Here is an 18,433-nt window from a genome sequence, read left to right as displayed (position 1 = left end):
GCAAAATTTGGTGTTATGCGCTAACTATAGGTCATTGGCATTTGTGGCAGCCGTAGTCACACGCACCTGTATGTGGCACTGCACAGCCTGCTCGCAGAGTCCATTTGGCCGCATGGCTTGGGTGCTGTGATTAGAATCAAGCAAGTCCACATCATTCACATGATGCGGCGATCAATATTTACTTGCCCTTGTCACTTCAAGACATGCCTTACCATTGAACGAAACGATGGTGCTTGAGGCACCGATGGCGGATGACTTGCATCAGCGACACGATCACGCAGCTCGCCCTTGGGTATCTGCAGCCGTAGATCGCGGCGAGGGTGCCGTCGTTCAGCGACTTTGGTAATTGGGGGCAAGGGAGGCAAGTCGTCAATCAGGGGAAGTTGAGGTAGTGGTGTGACAGGCGATTGCAGGTCATTCCTGGTCTGTGCTGATGGCGTGTGCTTGCTGGGTGTTGTATCCATTGGTGGTGAAATCTGTCACGTGGAGAGGCGAAAAAAGATATCATTCCGACGAGTTAGCGACCAAGAAGTTAGATGAATGCTTTGAAGATGTTTTGCAACCACTCTTCCATATACTGTGGTGTGGGGACGGGGATGGAGGGCGGGGGGGGGGGGCTCATGAAAAGAGGTTGGCTGTTTAGGGGAGGTAGGTGCAGTTGAAGCAAGAACACCTTGATTTTGTCGGTCATGACTGGCTCTCCAATGCCGGGCAGGGGAGATTGCATGACTGCTGCCAATGCAAGGAATTCCAGCATCAACATGAGCAAAATGCTGAGACTGCCTTGCTGACAATAGCAAAAACTCAACGCACGCGAGGGAAGCCTCATATCACAATCTTCTGGCAAGCCTGGCTCAGACGAGTTGTCGAGAGGGCTGAATCCAAAGTCTGCGTCGTCATCGTCAGCGTCGTCGTAGAGTTGATCATTGGGTTGCGGCAGAATGGCTCGAACCACGGTGGTCCGCTCCAAGGCCTGACTCAATTGCCCTTGTACGAGCTCATCGGCAGTGTCAGGCATGGCTAAGAAAAATACAACCAGGCGATCAAGGGAAGTCAAGCTGCGATGAGCCGTGTGTAACCAGGCAGATATGTTAATCTCGCCGCCCCCTCGCCACCTTGCTAGCACACTGCGTCCTCCCCTCCCTCATTTGTAAGTTGACCTTGTGCCAGGATGGTGGCCTCGCGGCGACTCGTGGTGAACATGGAGTCGTGACTGCCATCCGGAGAAGGAGGTCGGGCAAGCGGCGAGCTCTCTGTAGATAGCTGTAGATCATGTGGGTGGGTTGCCTAGACCGACGCACAAATAGTTGTGTCACTTTAGGCGCAGCAACAGAATGTGGGCTCGGCGCACACGTGACATACGGTGTACAACTCGTCCGAGAGTGGAATAGTCGGCCAATGACTCAGATTTTCCTACAGCAAGTCGCATCTCCTTCAATCAACAACTCAACGCCAAGTTTCCCCGCAGGCGTACTTGAGGCAGGCGGATCACAAACTTACAAAAAACACGAGATTGTCATTGACTAGGCCTACGGTGTGATAGGCCAGCTCGGGCTAGAGTGTGTGAGGGCGATGTGCAAACGATGCAACAAAAAATAATAAGAAAATTTGGGGGCACTTTTAACCAGGCACCAGAGGACACGATGAAGATGGGCGGCTGCAGCAGATCGAACCGGTGCTCTGAGTTTGAGAGATTCCTGAGTCAAGCTCAAGGGGTCCTGAGCCAAATGATCGCGCACCGCCAGGGTGATGCTTTCGGGACTAAAAGTACAAAGAGCAGGCGCCAGCACCAGGTCAGAATGAGGTGAGGCTCAACCACTACTAACCGTGACCAGCCTACCGGGCTTGAAAGGATGGCGCTGCGACGTTGAAGCGTAAGGCGCATTGAGCTTGCAAGGCCAACAGGTCGGCTAGAAAGCCAGACCAGCCAATGGATTCGCAGCAAAGCAGTAGGGCGTGAGCCAGCTGAGCGACACGCTTGTACCAGAGGCAGGGAGGTCACCAACAACATGTCGGGCATCAAGCAGCGTCTTTGCATGACTAGCACGCCTTACACAGTAGCCGATCGGCCTTGTACAGATGTATGAGGATCAGACCATACATAAGCACGGCATCGCGACGCAGCAGCGCACCCTCATCTGCCACCACGGCCAGGCAGATATCAGCGACCTTGACCTTGAGCAGCAGGCGCTTGTTTGTCTTGGCCAGACCACTAATGTCCCGCGTCGTTGTGAGACCCAACCATTCCAAGATGTGCAAGATTAAGACCGAGCATGCAGAAAGCCGGTGTTTGCAATTTTTCAAGGCACGGCCCACCAGTCGCACGTACCTGATGCCCACCATCCAAGCCAGAGCCACGGTACCAGTGGTAGCCTGGCCGCCATCACCGCCGAAGATGGCTGGTGGTGATGATCGAGGTGCCGCAAAACTCGATGGGGCTGGTAGGGGCGATGGCGCCCACTGCATTCTGCTCATGGCGATAGTTCTTGCAACTTGAGAACTGAAAGAGGAAATGCCCAGACCCGACTCGACTCCCCCAGCCATAACGGCCATGGCACATGCCAGCGGGACGCGCAATGCTCTTCTTTTCCCGCCATTTTCTGCCAGCATGCACCAGTCACGCCGGAGAGCCAGCCCCCTGACGTACGGTGGCGACAGAAGATGAATGCTATTGCATTTACATTCGCCACACCCGCCAAAAAAGTGCCTGACACTGCGATGTTTTCCCGCCAAAAACAAGTTTGTCTGACAACTGAATTTCCCATCATCACACAACGTGTGCGTTCAGTTGAACCAAGTGTCTAAGAATTCAATGTGAACTTTCGATTTCTCTGTCATCATCGCTCATCATGAAATAAAACACAAACTCGAAAAGAAAAAAACAAAAGGGACCCGCCGGCGGGCGACAGCAAACCTTGGGTGGGAGCTACTCTGCTGGCCACAACGATGGGCCGGCTTGCTCTACTTTAGGGTGCAATTTCGCATTGCTGGCCGGCGCAGGCCGGAGCCATGTGAAAGGCTGTATCGTCCTCGTCCTCAACGACCTGCGAGAAGTCGAGGCTCTTGACTTGCGGCAAGAGCCGCTCAAAGGTCGCTTGATCGCACTCTTCAAATGGCGCTTGCACATAAGTATGGTCGTCAAACGGGAGGACACACAGGCCATTGTAGGCGCCGCGATTCTCCCACATCCAGTTGCCCACGGCCTCCCACTCGTGCGGCTTGACTGAGACGGTGGTGGAGACGTTATTGGTGTTGGCGCCCCAGGCGTGACCGGGAAGGATCCAGTGTTGGTGAAGCTTTTGCACACGGTGCAAGAGGTCGAGGGCTGACTCGGAGCGAAGAAGGGCATTGCTGGGCGCCTTTTGAGGAAAGGCAATGACGGCGGTAGTTTCGGGCGCCATTTGATCGTCTTCCAGCAGGCCGGGGTTGGTGGCCTGGAGATAGTAGTATATGGCCTCGGATTTGTTGACTCGAACGCGACGCAGATAATAGGGACTATGCCACGCGTGCACGCCGCTTGAGGTGCCCAGGACAAGGCTCGTGGTTCCTGCCGGTTTGACCGTGGTGACGCGAGCTGCCGACTGGATGCCAATCTGTGCAGCTGCACGTTGATTGGCAGCGACAGCCGTACGGGCGGCGCGGGCCAGATCTTTGTTCAAAACTGTCCCACTGGCAATGCCTGTCAAACATCCCTTTGGGTGAGGCACACGTGACAAGATCGGGGCCCAGGGGAGCGGTCGCGGGGGGAGGCAAGAACATACCAGTCATGCTGACGCCAACCAGGGCGGCGGCTTCGGTCACGGCACGCCACTGCGGGCGCAAAAAGTGAAAATCGGTGGAGGAGGCTTGTAAGGTACCAATAAAGGCAGCCGTGTGCGCCAACTCGTCCAGGTCGGCCTGAGTGCGAACGATGCTGGCGTTGATCTCCGTCAAGTTGCAAAACTGAAAGGGCTCGAGTGCAATCTCGCAGCAGGGGTTGGTACCCCAGTCACGGTCATGGGTAAAGTATACGCCAGGCTCGCCGCTTCCTGAAGCGCGAATTTGCGTCCAGAGATCGGCAAACTCGCCGTGGCTCAGGCGTTCGCGTTCCAGGACGACGGAGTTGTTGGCCATGGCGCGCTGGCTATTGGATTCCCACCAGGACCCACTCTTGGCGCTCAGCATGGCCTCATCGCCCGGGGAGAAGAGACTAATGAGAGCGGAGCGGCGAATGCCCCCTGAGGCCACGGCGGTGGCGGCGTGGCACATGATGTCGTGGGCGTCGATAGAGGCGAGGGGCTGGCCGTCCGAGAGCGAGGTCAAACGTTGCTCGATAGCGACAAAGGCTGAGCGCAGGACATCGGGGCCAGGGGCCCGACCACCAGCAGTGCGGAGGGGACTACCTTTGGGGCGGATTTGGGAGTAGTCGAGGCGGACCGAGGGTTGGCGCTGACCCGACGCGGGCAGATAGGTTTCCAGAAGAGTACGTAGGCCCTCGGCCCAGCCTTCAATTGAGTCAGGGATGACAAAGGTGCGATGGGCATCAGTGCGGGGGCGCAAGAGACGAGGAAGCTGAGCGATGTGATGTGCTTGCACGCTATAGCCGGCACCGCAGCCGCTGAGAAGGAGGAACATTAGTTCACCAAAGGTGTCCACGTGGTTGAGGGGCGCAAAGCTGCAATTGAACATGCGGGTGTTGTTTGTTTCCAGGGCCGGACCGGCAAACTGGAGGGACCGCATCGAGGGCAGGACGCGCTTGGCATAGACGTGTTGGTAGGCGCGGCGGATGTCGTCACGCAGCTCCGGAAAGCGCTCCGTGTGCAGCGCCTCGTTGCGAGCCACCAGCTCATGCCACGTTTCACGACGCCGAAGCTCTGGCACATAGCGGGCATATTTGGCATGGACCGTCAGGTCGGAAAGGAGCTCGGAGGGATTCGTGGTCGCGGTGGCCGCGGTGGCGAGTCGACGCGTGGCGCGATACATTTCGCAGGATCAACTGTGGCCAAACCGAACCGTGTGCTGAAGCTGAAGCCGCAGTTGCACAGAAAGAAGGAAATGTGAGGGATAACAAAATGAACTTGGGCAAAGCCGGCTCGGCACACAACTCGTGGGCCGAAACGGCTTGCTGCGTGAATCGTGCGTTCCCAGTCCCACCAGCGACCGTTACGGGAAGAGCAAGAGGTCGCGTGATAAGGAGGTATATAAGAAGAAAAGTGCAAACCACCAACGATGTTGCCCCATGTACCGAGAGAAAGGAGAAAGCGGTATACTCGAAGAGCAGAAGTCCCAGAACACACACACTCCCAGAGCACACACACACACACACGAATGCCCGCGTGCTGGTTTTGGCGCTGAAGGTGGCAGCGCGCAGCTAGGGAGGCGCGCTCACAAAGTGGGACAGTCAATGATACGAATCACCATCAGGGTGGGCAAGGACAACCCCGCCTGATTATGCCAACTGCATACAGAAAACAAATGCACCCCAAGGGCCGCAAAGGACTTGGGCGCGTCGACTGACAGCTGGCACACAGAGAGAGAGGAAAAATGAGCGCGCGCGGGAAACAGGGATTGCGCCCCTTTTTCAACAGTCATGATAATTCATCTGACATTTCAAATCAGAGACATGTCTCAACATGTCGAGACGCACGCGGCTGCAATGTCAGCTTTCTCGGTTTTTGATTAGTATTTTACTTCTCTGGCCTGGTTATTTTTGAAGGAATAGGAATCCGTCCAAAAATACCCTTAGACCAATACAGAAACAACCCTGCTCCACTGTTTTCTTCCACTGCTGAACAGCACAGCACGCCTACAAACAAGTGTAACAACATGCACACATCACGCCATGCACTACTTGCTTGTGCCAACGCGCTCAGCACACATGCGCTTGACGTGAACGTGGAATCTTGTTGTTGTGGGGGTCGTCTGTCCTGCCTTCGAATATGCAGTAACATGATATGACGCGGCAACATCTTCCTTGCCTTAAACCGTTACGCTCCATGCATTGCCGCCCCGATACTACAATAACTCTAAAGAATACAACACAAAGTCGACCTTGTGCAGATCTAGAGGTATCTGCCTGGGCTGTTTTGGCGGCGGGTTCAAAAGCACCATGCTGCACCACCAATGGCAACGGGCCCAACGTACGATGGCAACCAAGGCGGCGACAGAGCGTCTACCAACTGCCTCATCCACTCCCGCATGCGTACCCTGGAAAGCGAAGCGCCATGAACACCCAAAACACACACACACACTAAAAGAGAGAGAGAGAGAGAGAGAGAGAGAGAGAGAGAGAGAGAGAGAGAGAGAGAGGGAGAGAGAGAGAGAGAGAGAGAGAGAGAGAGAGAGAGAGAGAGAGAGAGAGAGAGAGAGAGAGAGAGAGAGAGAGAGAGAGAGAGAGAGAGAGAGAGAGAGAGAGAGCGTGTGTGTGTGTGTGTGTGTGTGTGGTCAAAGCCTTTTTTTTTTTCCCACCAGCTTGGTGAAGCACCTCACCTCATCACCTCACCCTAAACCCTCTTCCCTGGCCGCCCCTGCTGCGCGCCCCTCAACCGCCCACGCACATGGGTGTCATTACCTGGCTGTTCCCCGATCCCGGCCATCCTCCCACTGGTACGGACTCGCGCAAAGCACTTCACCTCTCTTGTTTGGCCTGCCAGTTTGGTCTCGTGCAGTGGTTTTGACCTCTTTTTGTATGTGGTTGTGCTCCTCCCCGCCCACCTCCTAGGCCGCCATGTCACGCTTTGAGGTGACACTCAGCCCAGAGTATGGTCTGGGCTGCAAGATTGCAGGTGGTGTTGATTCACCTTTGAGTGGCAAGGAAGATGCCGGCGTCTACTTGACCGAGGTTTTGCCTGGCGGTGCCGCCGAAAAGGCTGGTCTTCAAGTCGGGGACAAGATCCTGGCCGTGGGTTCCGACACGTTGGAAGGCGTACGTTTTTTATCGCTCTCCTGTTGACCGATACACCAAGGGCAGGCAAGGGCGACCAAGATCACCCTCCTGGTTCTGCTCCACATCATTTTCCACCTCGTTGTACTGGCCGCGTTCTGACCGAACATGCTGTTTTGTTTTCCTTTTTTTTTTTTTTTCTTTTTTCTTTTTTCTTTTTCTTTCTTCTTATTCTCTTTTTTCCCTTTTTTTTCATTCTTTTGGTGTTGTTGATTGATAGAAAACTCATGATCAAGCCTTCCAGGCCATTGATAAGGCCCTCAAGACCCCCACGCCCACCCTGACCATTCTTCGCCAAAGCACAAAGCCAGAGTCAGCCCCCGCCCCGGCGCTGACCAGCACAGATCTTGATGCCAACAAAGGCGAAGCTATTGAAATGAAGCCCCTTGGCGCCATCGCGGCCAGTGGTGGCTTTGGTTGCCGCCTGACCCAGCTCGTCGAGCTTATCAGCGAGCGCGGCACTAATGGTATCGAACGCTACGAACAAACTTTTGGTGGTGCCAAGGGCTTGGCTGATAAGGTCAAGTCGGACCTTGATCGTGGTATTTCTGGCACGGAAGAAGACCTTGCCAACCGCGCACATGTCTTTGGCGCCAACAAGACCCCTGATGTGGACGCCAAGACACTTCTTGAACTCATGTGGGAAGCCGCCCAAGACCCCATTCTGCTGGTCCTTGGTATCGCCGCCATCATCTCCCTCATCCTCGGCATTGAAGTCGAGGGCCATGCCGACACGGGCTGGATCGAGGGCTGTGCCATCCTTGTCTCCATCGCCGTCGTCGTCATGGTTTCTGCCATCAACGATCTTCAAAAGGAAAAGCAGTTTCGCGAACTCCTCGAAAAGCAGTCGTCAACCCAGATGGCAGACGTCATCCGCAACGGTCAACAGCAACGTGTCAACTACCAAGATCTCGTCGTCGGCGACATTGTCCTCGTCAACGCTGGTCTCATCCTACCCGCCGATGGCGTTCTCTTCCGCGCCAACAATATCAAATGTGACGAGTCGGCCCTCACCGGCGAATCACACGATATTGAGAAGACGCTCGAGGAGAACCCTTGGCTCCTGTCAGGCACGAGCGTCAAGCAGGGCTCGGGAGCAATGATCATCACCTGCGTCGGTCTTTTCTCGGAAGAAGGCATCATCCAGAAACTCATTACGGGTGTCGGCGAGGAAGAGTCGGAACGCCTTCTTGCCCTCGACAAGGAGGGCGTGTCGGAGGTGGAGCACCTGGTGGAGCGCATGGACCAACGCCAACAAGAAAACTTTGATAACCTTCCCGAGGATGAGCAAGAAAAGCTGGAGCGAGCCGAAGAGAAAAAATCCAAGAAGCGCGTAAGTTGTTGTATCATGTCCACACTTTGGATTTTGTTCTGTTCTCTTCGTCCTTTTCTACCGTATCCTCCTTCTTCAATGGGTGACTCCCCAAACAAGAAAGACCCCGTGTTTGTGTCAGGTGGTGTGGTCAAACAATACCGCATAGTACTTTTGGAAACACGGGCAGATTTTGTGGTCTGCTCAACATTGTGACGGCCGCTGGTGATCTACATGTCGCAGTCGTCGTTTTTGTGGACCGATAACCCTCTCACTGGTTCCGGCTCACATGTCTCGAACCACCCTAGGAATCCATTCTGCAAGCCAAGCTGGAACGCATGGCGCTGCAGATTGGCTACGGCGTTACTTTCATGTCCATCCTCACGCTCATCGTCCTCATTCTCTCCTTCTCCATTCAGCACTTTGGCGTTGACAACCACGACTACGAAGCCAGCGTCTGGTCCGAATACGTCGAGTTTGTCACCGTAGCCATTGTTGTCCTGGTGGTCGGTATCCCTGAAGGTCTGCCTTTGGCCGTTACCATCTCCCTGGCCTACTCTGTCAAGAAGATGATGAACGACAACAACCTCGTCCGCGTTCTCGCCTCGTGCGAGACCATGGGCAATGCCACCACCATCTGCTCTGATAAGACGGGTACTCTTACCACCAACCGCATGACTGTGGTCAAGTCGTGGATGGCCGGTCGCGTTTATGACGGCTCCACTGAGGTCAAGGGCCTGCCCCAGGATCTGCTGGCTCGTTTGCAGGCCGGTATCGCCCTCAACAGTGACCGCGCCTCCAACTACTACATTGACGAGGAGTCTGGGCTTCCTGTGCAAGAGAACAACAAGACCGAGTGCGCTTGCCTCAAGTTTGGCGATGACATTGCGGCTCGCAAGTACACTGAAATTCGCAAGGACAACCCCGTTGATAGCTACGTCAAGGTTTACCCCTTTGACTCGGCCACCAAGCGCATGGAGACCATTGTTCGCTTGCCCAATGGCAAGTACCGCATGTTTGTCAAGGGTGCCTCTGAGATTATCCTCAAGTATGCCACCGCCTACGACGCTGGAAACGAGAGCACGACCCCGCTGACTGCGGCTGACCGCGAGGGCCTCGAGCAAAACGTCATTATTCGCTTTGCCGAACAAGCCCTGCGTGTGATTTGCATCGCTTACAAGGATTTTGACGACGCGCAAGACTGGGACCAGGAAGAAGCTTTGCTCTCTGACCTGGTCATTTCCGCTTTTGTGGGTATCCAAGACCCCGTTCGCCCCGAAGTGCCCGATGCCGTTACCACTTGCCGCCGCGCCGGCGTTACCGTCCGCATGGTCACGGGTGATAACATGATCACAGCTCGTGCCATTGCCATCAACTGTGGCATCATCACTGAGGAGGAAGACGGCGACGGCGTCGTCATGGAGGGCCCTGACTTTCGTCGTCGCGTCGTCCGGGATGACGGCTCACTCGACTTTGACGAGATTAACCGCATTGCGCCCAAGCTCCGCGTCATGGGCCGCTGCTCTCCCTCGGACAAGTTCAACCTGGTCAAGGGTCTCATCAAGGCCGGTGAGGTGGTGGCCGTGACCGGTGACGGTACGAACGATGGTCCCGCGCTCTCGGAGGCTGATGTTGGCTTCTCCATGGGTATTGCCGGCACGGACGTGGCTCGCCAGGCCTCGGACATTGTTATCACTGATGACAACTTCAGCTCGATCGTCAAGGCCATCTCTTGGGGCCGCAATGTCTACGATGGTATCTCCAAGTTTCTGGTCTTCCAGCTCACGGTGAACGTTGTGGCCATTCTCGTGGCTTTCATCGGAGCCTGTGCCATCCGCGAATCACCCCTCCGTGCTGTGCAGCTGCTCTGGGTCAACCTGATTATGGATGTGTTTGCTGCCCTTGCCCTGGCCACGGAGCCTCCCACTCCCGAGCTCCTCGATCGCGCCCCTTACGGCCGCAACAAGCCTCTTTTGTCGCGCATCATGCTGCGCCAGATTTTTGGTCACTCCTTCTACCAGCTCGTTGTACTCCTCCTACTCATCTTCTATGGTGATAAGATGTTCAACATTCAGAGTGGCCGTCGCTATGACCTCACGGAGCAGCAAAAGGACGACCAGATTCTGACACAGCACTATTCGATGGTTTTCAACACCTTTGTGTGGATGCAGATCTTCAATGAGATCAACGCCCGCGTGGTGGACGACAATCTGAACATGCCAGGCATGCCACGTATCGTGGGCAACTTCTATCGTCCCTTCCGCGGTTTCTTCTCCAACCCCATTTTTGTGGGTGTCATTGTGGGTACCGCCGTGGTGCAGGTGCTAATTGTGGAATTTGGTGGTCGTGCCATTGAGACCGAGCCTCTTGATGCCGACATCTGGGGTGCCTGCATTGGTTTTGGCGCGGGCTCACTCGTGTGGAACGTCATTCTTCACTACATCTTCCCCTGGCAATGGATTCCCGAGTGGCTGGAACCGGGGGCATATGCTGATCTGAGCCCAGACCGTGCAGCGGAGATTGAAGAGGAGCAGCGAGGCACGACGCCCGAGCTGCCCCCTGCTGGCCTGGACGCGCCCACGACCCCCAAAACAGCGCGTGTTGAGCGCTCCAACACAGTGTCCTCACAGCGCGGGGCTGAGCCGGCCACGAGCACCAGCGTTCTCTGGTCGCGAGTCGGCCGTCGCGTTCGCCGTCATATCCGTGTGATTGGTGCGTTCCGCACGGCTGGCCAAATTGCGCGCTTGCGTCGCCGCACTGCCCAGCTGGCCACCCATGCCATTGGCGGACCCGAGGCCCGCGCGCCGCGTCGCGCCTCAGAACAGGCCAGCCTTGAACAAAAGGGTCATTCAGTGGCCACGCCAGCTAGCGCCATGTGGCGCACGGCCGTGGCGCGCGTCCGGTTCCAACTCCGCGTCGTCCGTGCCTTCAAGAATGGCGTAGTGAATGAGGTGGCCAACCCAGCCATCAATGCTGATCAGGCTGCCACCACCACCCTGACGCTGTCCTCGAATAGCCAGGCCCGTGGACGCGAGGACCCAGAGCAGCTGCCCCAACAAACACTTGATCTGCCTGCTCCCTTGGAAAAGTAAGTCGCCGCTATCAGCCATCCATCATCCCGTCATAAGATGAATGCTCATGTCATGCTTACGCGCCCCCGTGGATGGCTTGTGTGTGTAGGCGTGAGAGTGTTGTGTAATTTCCCGTGTTAGCCTTCAAAAGAACTTCTGGTCTGCACCAGCTTGCTTAAGCAAACGTTGTTCATTGTCGGTGTTCTTTTTCTTTGTTTTAAGTCAGTGGGTTGGTGGATGATTGATGGATCCACAAGGACAACAAGGGTGACAAGCATTGGGCTTGTTGTCTCAAAAAGTTTTCAAGGCTTTTTAGTAGCCTGCCCCAGCACGCGATGTACAGACCAACCACGAGTGGTATCTCTCTGGCCCGTTCGATCTCCTTAGGCACAGCGTCTAAACGCGCGCGCAAGTGTTTTTGTTTTCTCCTTTGCCAAATTTGTTTGTTGTACATTTCTTGATTTCTAAGCGAAGCGCGCTTTGACCTGACTGTGGGGGTTCCTTTGCTGGCTTTTGTCACGTGTTTTCGTGAGGTGAGCCCCCACCCCAGTTGTGTTTTTTTGAATGTGTGAATTGATTTCTTGTCGATGACGACCAACGTGAGCCTCACATGTCAATCAGATTTGCGAAGATGACTGTTACAAACCGTTTTTTCCCGCCAAAATTTTTTGATGAATTGTCGACAAAATCCAAATCAACGCATCAACAGTCACCAACGCAAGGATCAATCAATGATGATGAATGAGGCTGAACATGTTTAAGCTTGTTGTTGGTGCCCAAGCTGCAGACAACGGCCAAAGGAAAGCGTGTTGTGTGAATGCCACCCACCCTCGAAACATCACGGAGCGAAGAGGCCGGGAGTGGCATTTACCAGCTTGGCCACTGAATTCAAAACAACCCCGCCATCACCTTTTGAGGACTACGCTTTGCACACATCCATTCCTTGTCTGCTTGACTACCCGTGAACATGCCACCTATGAATGACACCGAAATGGCAGCAGCCGAGAACAACAACAACACCGCCAATATGGTTCAGAACGACAAGGTCATTGAAAAGCCGGATCCCGTGATCCAGGCGGAAGTTCCAGCCACAACCAACACCGAGACTGAGGCGAAGGCGGCTCCCGAGACCAAGGAGGAGTTGGCTCCCGAGACCAAGGAGGAGGCGGCCCCCGAGACCAAGGAGGAGGCGGCTCCCGAGACCGAGGAGGACACGGCTCCTGAGACCGAGGAGGAGGTGGCTCCCGAGACCAAGGAGGAGTTGGCTCCCGAGACCAAGGAGGAGGCGGCTCCCGAGACCAAGGAGGACGCGGCTGCCGAGACCAAGGAGGAGGCGGCTGCCGAGAACAAAGGAGACGCCACCAAGGCCGATCAGGCTAGCGACGCTAAGACCAGAGCAGATCCGGAGGACCCCACCCCTTCTCCCAAGAAAACAAAATGTGATGGAGCACAGGCAGATGATGAGACATCCGAGATGAACTGTGCCAACGAATGAGGCCGAGTCTTGTGTGCTTGAGCTCCGGCTGAAGCGGGTCGTTTGATTGTGCCATTTTCGTCAGCTGTGCCCACAGCCTGGCGTGTCACCAATCGATGACGCGCAAGAATGCATTTTGACCACCAATTTGAGATGGACCAATGTACACAAAGGGCAGCGTTGATGATCATGGTGTATAATTTAATGGCAAAGGCAATCACAAATCGATGAAAAATGAATCAAAGGATGAATTTCAAATGGCAGCAAACGAGCACAAGACACAGCGTGGCAATGTTCAGCCTGATCAGGGGACAATAAAATTTATACGGGCAGGTCACACGGCACGAGTACAATGGCAGATAGACTTTAGGGACAAATCGCTTATACTGGCGGTTGGCCGTCATCAAACTAAAGCGGCACGTACAACCATGAAAGACACGCGGCAGGCAGGCAAGCCACGTCCAACTGCCGCATTAGGGGAGAAATGGACAGTTTTTAATTGAACTTGTTTCTTGTCTAAGCCCGTCCTTGAGCCGAAGCCAGCGCTCGCTCAAGACGCAAGCGTTCTCGCTCAGCCTGCCGCTTCTCTTGCTCGAGCGCCTCCACCTTGGCTGCCAATGCAGCATTCTGTGCAAGGAAGAAGCAACCAAGTTGAAGAGAGTGAGCATGGCCAGCGAGCCGGTGGGAGCACACGGCAGAGCTGCGCCCACGAAAAAGACACAAGTTTGTACCTGAGGAGCGGCCAACGTTCGCTGGGCACCCATCTCCATGGTCAAGGCTGACAACCCGGGTGTTGCGGAGGCCTGGGCCCGAGCGGTCTGTTTTGCGTGCTGCACAGCAAATGCAAGTTAGGCACAAATCGCGCATCGCTGAACATGATTTTTCCAAAGGAGGCTCTGCCACCAGCAGCCACGCACCTCACGAAGACGGTCGTTCTCTTGTTGGGCCTTCTCCAGGAGGGAACGGCAGGTTCGCAGATCTCGCTCGAGATCGTTCAATTCGCGCTGCAAACAACGAGACCAGCAACGCACCAAAGCCTTTCTAATCAGTGGCGAATCCAACCCCACGGCGTGTGCTCGCACAAGCATAAGCTTACCTCGCGCTGTTCCAGCTGAGCTTCAAGGCGGCGCAGGTGGCTGTGCTCTGCTCTTGTCTTGTCCGCTAGATTGGCTTCTTGATCCGCCAGGTTCTGCTTTAAGGCCCGAGTTGTTTGACGTTGCTGGGCGGCCGTCTGCGCCTGCAAATCCTTCAGCTGGTTGTCCATGTCCTTCCGTTCGCGCGCCAACTCGGCTTCGTACAGATGATGTGCCGCTTGCACGCGCTGGCGAATCTCAACCTCGCGCTCACGCTCCATCTGTCAGTTAGTTTGCATTGCATGAAAAATTTGGTCAGTCAGGGGAACAACAGTTACGACAGGGTTGAACGGAGGGACGTCCGATTGAAAACGGGCAGGGGCAATTGCCCGGTGCCTACCTCGGCACGCAGCTGATTCAGCTCACTCTGACGCTGCTCCTGAATCTCCTCCTCCATCTGATGGCGAATAAGCTTCTTCTCGCGTCGAAGCTGATTCTCCATGCTTTCCAGCTGGCATCAGCGATGACGGGTGAGGCAAGTGTCACCACATCGACCGGGGGTTCAAATTAGACGCAAGGCGCCGCGTACCTGGCGAATCGTCGTCTGAAGAAAGTCGGTGATCTCATGTGCACAATCAAATAGCACGTCCACGGTCAGAGCTGGTGCATGCTGTGCCTCCTCCGATGCGGGAGGCTGGATGACCGTATCCTTGCCCAATTGATCCACGAGCGAGAGAATGGCATGCATGCCCTCCGTCAAGGACCCTTGAGTATGGTCCAGCAGGGCATCGCTGCGTGGCTGCACAGCTGTACGCATGTTGCTGTGCAAATGGCGCAAACGCTCCTTGAGCAACTGGTGGCTGCGGCGTGCCTGTGCATTCGCTGTTGCCGTGGACCTGCCAATGTGCACCAGCCAAGGTGTCAGAAATTACGCCATATGCCCACAAGCCCAGAACGTTATCCTCTTGGGCCGTCCCTGTGGCTGGCCAGACTGTTCCAACGGTATCGATTGCGGACATGGCTACGCACTCGTTGGATTGCTTGTCGGCCCGACGGGCCGCATCAAGCTCGCTGCGAAGCTGGGCGTTTTGTGCTTTGAGGGACTCTGTTTTCACGAGGGGGGCATCACAGATGGACGCCGATAAGAATGAGTAAAAGCATGCACTGCTGCTGGAACCCTTACCCCCAGTGCAAAAGAACAGACAGCCGTGATCATAGCGCCAAATGGCCTCACCAAGTTCGCTCTCGTAATGTTCCTGCAGTTTGCGGCGTTGGTTGTCCAATGCACGCGTCTTTTCAGCCTTGAGATCGGTGATGGCAGTCTCCATATGACCAGCTTTGGTGCGCATGGCCTCACCCATGGCCTTGCGCCGCTCTGACTCGAGTCCCTTTTTCAACTTGAGCTCGTGTGCGTGGTCCTTTTTAGCGGCTAGCGCTGACTTTTGGTCCTTCAACGCGGCTTGGTGCTGTTGCTCCAGTTCCTTGCGCAAATTGCTGACTGCAACGGATTGTTGGCGGCGATGTGTGTCCTAAATGCAGGGAGTGTCCGCGGTGAGACCCCGAAGAAGACACAAACGGGAAAGGTATGTGTGAAGCGGAAAGGACAGGAAAGAAAAAAGTGAAGCATGGCGGCCCAGCCTGCCTTGATTCAAGTGGCCAAGCGCCAACGCACCAAAAGCTTCTTGCGTTGGGCATCAAGCTGCTTTTTGAGGTTCACCTCGGCTTGATGGGAGGCATGCTGCTCCACCTGTTGCCGCAGGCGGTTCATAGCGGCACGGTGGTCCTCCTCGAGCTTGGCCTATTCGCAGGGCATCGCACATGAGATGATGTTCTGACGCCAGTCGCGGGCAACGTAGCGGGAGGCGGCGGGGTCTTGAGTTCCTTCGTGGGAGCCACCCACCTGCTGGTTATTTAGAGCAGATCGAAGCTCAGCATCGGCAGCCATGCTCAGTTCGCGGCGGAGGTCTTCCAGCTGCCGTTGTAGTTCCGCTTCAGCGTGGTGACGAAGCTGTTCGAGCTCCCCCTCGTATCGAGTCTGCATGGCTGCCATCTGACGGCGAACGGCGGCCACGGCACGCTCCTTTTCGCCCGTCACTTCGGTTCGCAGCTGCTCAAGGTTGGCTGCCTCGCGATGGTACAACTCTGACTGTAGACGGGTCATCTCATCAGCCTGTGGCAAAAGAGAAAATTGTGAGGGTGGGGCGTTGTACGCCCACGCCAAGGCACGCGCCTGATGACCAAGGGCCCCGTTGACACGCAACCTGCCAATCTCCTGCGTTGCGGTAAACATGCGCCACATACCAGTCGCTCATTCTCCTGCTGCAGCAAGGTGTTTCGCTGCTGCTGAAGCTTATCCTCCATGATGGCTGCGTATTGTGACTCGAGCTGACTGCGTAGCTGATCTAGTTCGCGATACTTTTCATCCCGCATTTCGGCCTCAAGCTGTTCCAGCGCGTGGCGCCTGTGTCAAGATTTTTTTCAGGACAAGCAATGAGCAACACAAAGGTCAGGCACATTGCAGGGTGCACTGTAACGAGCAAGCAAACCACGCACTGTTGCTGTGAGGCGGCACGGTTGACGTGATCACGTTCTTCAGCCACGCGCTGATCCAGTTCACTGCGAGCTTCGGTTCGCTGGGCCTCAAGCTCAGAGGTTAGATTGTCCAGCTCCTCTTGAAGATGTAGGATTGTTTCATCGCGCTCGGCAAGTTGTTCCTGGAGCGTGCTGAGTTGGTAGTCGGTGTGGCGACGGACGCCGCGCGAATCGCCGGCAATTCTCTCCAGCTCGGCGATGCGATTGGATTTTTGCTCCAACTCGAGGGCCACCTGGTCATCGGAATTGGAAATGTCAGTGTGGGCGCTCTGGTACATTCATTGCCGTGCACTTAACAAGTGGGTTGGTTGGCAAAATCTGCTCAGGAAAAAAGCTGCTGGCTTCATTTGACCGGCCAGCGCAACGCATGGGAATGCCGAGTCCAAACCTGTGATTTTAGTGCGGCTAACCGCTCCATATCCTGGAGGCAGAGATTGGGCAGCTCATGAAAGCGACCACCGGAGGCAGCTTCAATCTGTTAGCGCGGTGAGGTGGTGAGCGGCAAGGAGTGTTCGTGTTGGGGGCACAGCAGTATTGATTGATGGCACGGTCCGCAGTTGGATAAAATTGCGACACCACCACCACCACCAACAACAACAACAACAACAACAACAACAACAACAACAACAACAACAACAACAATAGCACGTACCCGAGCAAGTTCGGCGGCAGCTTTGCGAAGCTGATAACGAAGCTCGTCTCTCTCCGCGATGATGGCGCGAACGCCGAGAGGACTGAGATTCTGTGCAGCTTTAACTGAGGCGATTCGGCTTTTGTCGTGGCGCCAAGCCTCGGCCTCGGCCTTTGCTTGAGCCAGCATGGCTTCGGCATTAATGTTGTGGCGCGCGTCGCGCATGGCGGCGGCGGCTTGTTCGGTCTCGCTCATGCGTGAGCTGAGATGCTGCTGAAAATCCTCGCACAGGCGCACGGCGGGCGAGTCAACTTCATAGACTTGCCGATAGGTGGTACTGGTAATATGATACTGGTTTTTCAGACGCAGCTGCTCCACGCGTGAAGTGGAGAGGCTGGGCTCTGCGGATTCCATGTTTGCGCGGGTGGTATGACGGTCGTTGCTCAAGCTTCTATAGTGCTGGGTACCGATGGCTTCCTTCATAGTGGCATCCTGGCCGTACTGGCGCCGGAGGTCATCGTAGGGTGCCGCCGCCCGACGCGAGCGGGCGGGATCACCGTCGCGAGCACGATGTGAGCCGCTCAGCATGACGGCCGGTGCTGTTCCGTACCACGGCCAATCGCCTCCCTGTCGTCAGCCAAAGACGGTCCTGAGCGAGACACCAGTCGACTGGGGCGAATGATTGCGTCGATGTGGAGCCAGGTCAACTTGATCCGACGTCCACCCCCACGTCGTTGAACAAAAACGGCACAGTTTCCTGCACCTGTATCCAACTCTCCCGCAGCTACTGCCCAAGTTGCGGCAGCAGCAGCTCACGCTCTGCCCACAGTCCACGAGACCCCGAAGACACACACACACAGACGCACACACTCAAGTGCGAAAAATCAAGTCTGGGGTGTTCAGAGATACGGACGTAAGAGAGCGACACAGTGAGAGAGAAGAGGCAGAGGCAGAAAAAGAGAAGAGAGGCAGAGAGAGGGGGGGGGAAGAGAGAAGAGACGAAGAGGGAAAGGCAGAGAAAGAGTCTGAAATGGTTGAAAAGACAGAGACGCAGCAAGATTGAATGATTGAGAGGAGAGATAGAGACAGACAGACAATGAAAAAAAACCCCAGTGATATGCCAATGGCTCAAATTTTCTATTCGCTTTGGTCAATATGCTGCGCTGCACTTGGCACGATCTTCATCTTGGATGGAAAGGGTTGCCAATGATCTCAGCTGGCACGAGACCGGCAGGATGGCCCGTTGTAGTAGGGGGTGCTTATTCACCCATGGCTGCCGTTTGACCATCGCTCTGCCGCTGCCACTGAGCCAATTTGAGCTCGTAACGGTCGAGCATGTGTGATACGCTGGGTGTGGC

General features: G+C 55.5%; 6 protein-coding genes across 6 annotated transcripts; 2 read left to right on the top strand and 4 right to left on the bottom strand.

Moving 5' to 3' along the window:
- Positions 1-532: 532 nt before the first annotated feature.
- MONBRDRAFT_26500 (uncharacterized protein) lies at positions 533-2,384 on the bottom strand (the record flags this gene model as incomplete). Its single annotated transcript, XM_001746809.1, has 7 exons — positions 533-1,020; positions 1,161-1,287; positions 1,501-1,554; positions 1,674-1,761; positions 1,841-1,910; positions 2,055-2,212; positions 2,317-2,384. 7 exons carry the CDS (start codon positions 2,382-2,384, stop codon positions 533-535), a joined length of 1,053 nt encoding a protein of 350 aa, XP_001746861.1.
- Positions 2,385-2,966: 582 nt separating this feature from the next.
- MONBRDRAFT_26499 (uncharacterized protein) lies at positions 2,967-4,962 on the bottom strand (the record flags this gene model as incomplete). Its single annotated transcript, XM_001746808.1, has 2 exons — positions 2,967-3,679; positions 3,762-4,962. The coding sequence occupies 2 exons, from the start codon at positions 4,960-4,962 to the stop codon at positions 2,967-2,969; spliced, it is 1,914 nt and encodes a 637-aa protein (XP_001746860.1).
- A 721-nt stretch (positions 4,963-5,683) lies between these two features.
- Positions 5,684-6,990, bottom strand: MONBRDRAFT_26498 (uncharacterized protein; the record flags this gene model as incomplete). Its single annotated transcript, XM_001746807.1, has 3 exons — positions 5,684-5,785; positions 6,186-6,430; positions 6,909-6,990. 3 exons carry the CDS (start codon positions 6,988-6,990, stop codon positions 5,684-5,686), a joined length of 429 nt encoding a protein of 142 aa, XP_001746859.1.
- Positions 6,991-7,298: 308 nt separating this feature from the next.
- On the top strand, positions 7,299-11,326 carry MONBRDRAFT_9247 (uncharacterized protein; the record flags this gene model as incomplete). Its single annotated transcript, XM_001746928.1, has 5 exons — positions 7,299-8,132; positions 8,205-8,265; positions 8,478-8,482; positions 8,543-10,660; positions 10,703-11,326. The coding sequence occupies 5 exons, from the start codon at positions 7,299-7,301 to the stop codon at positions 11,324-11,326; spliced, it is 3,642 nt and encodes a 1,213-aa protein (XP_001746980.1).
- Positions 11,327-12,199: 873 nt separating this feature from the next.
- MONBRDRAFT_37564 (uncharacterized protein) lies at positions 12,200-13,020 on the top strand. Its single transcript, XM_001746927.1, has one exon. The coding sequence runs from the start codon at positions 12,273-12,275 to the stop codon at positions 12,798-12,800; it is 528 nt and encodes a 175-aa protein (XP_001746979.1). The 5' UTR covers positions 12,200-12,272; the 3' UTR covers positions 12,801-13,020.
- Positions 13,021-15,524: 2,504 nt separating this feature from the next.
- On the bottom strand, positions 15,525-17,663 carry MONBRDRAFT_32920 (uncharacterized protein; the record flags this gene model as incomplete). Its single annotated transcript, XM_001746806.1, has 6 exons — positions 15,525-15,650; positions 15,753-16,022; positions 16,154-16,313; positions 16,406-16,713; positions 16,833-16,919; positions 17,097-17,663. Coding segments are annotated over 6 exons (1,518 nt in total), but the record flags the coding sequence as incomplete, so codon positions are not given.
- Positions 17,664-18,433: the final 770 nt, after the last annotated feature.

Source organism: Monosiga brevicollis, genomic scaffold (assembly GCF_000002865.3).
Source record: "Monosiga brevicollis MX1 MONBRscaffold_14 genomic scaffold, whole genome shotgun sequence".
In the NCBI taxonomy this organism is placed as follows: Eukaryota; class Choanoflagellata; order Craspedida; family Salpingoecidae; genus Monosiga; species Monosiga brevicollis.
The sequence above is the reverse complement of the archived record's forward strand: the minus strand, read 5'-3'. Positions and strand labels throughout refer to the sequence as shown.

What these genes read in the sequence shown, in the direction of transcription:
- MONBRDRAFT_37564 (XM_001746927.1), top strand. Translation starts at nt 12,273, where the DNA reads ATGCCACCTATGAATGACACCGAAATGGCAGCAGCCGAGAACAACAAC.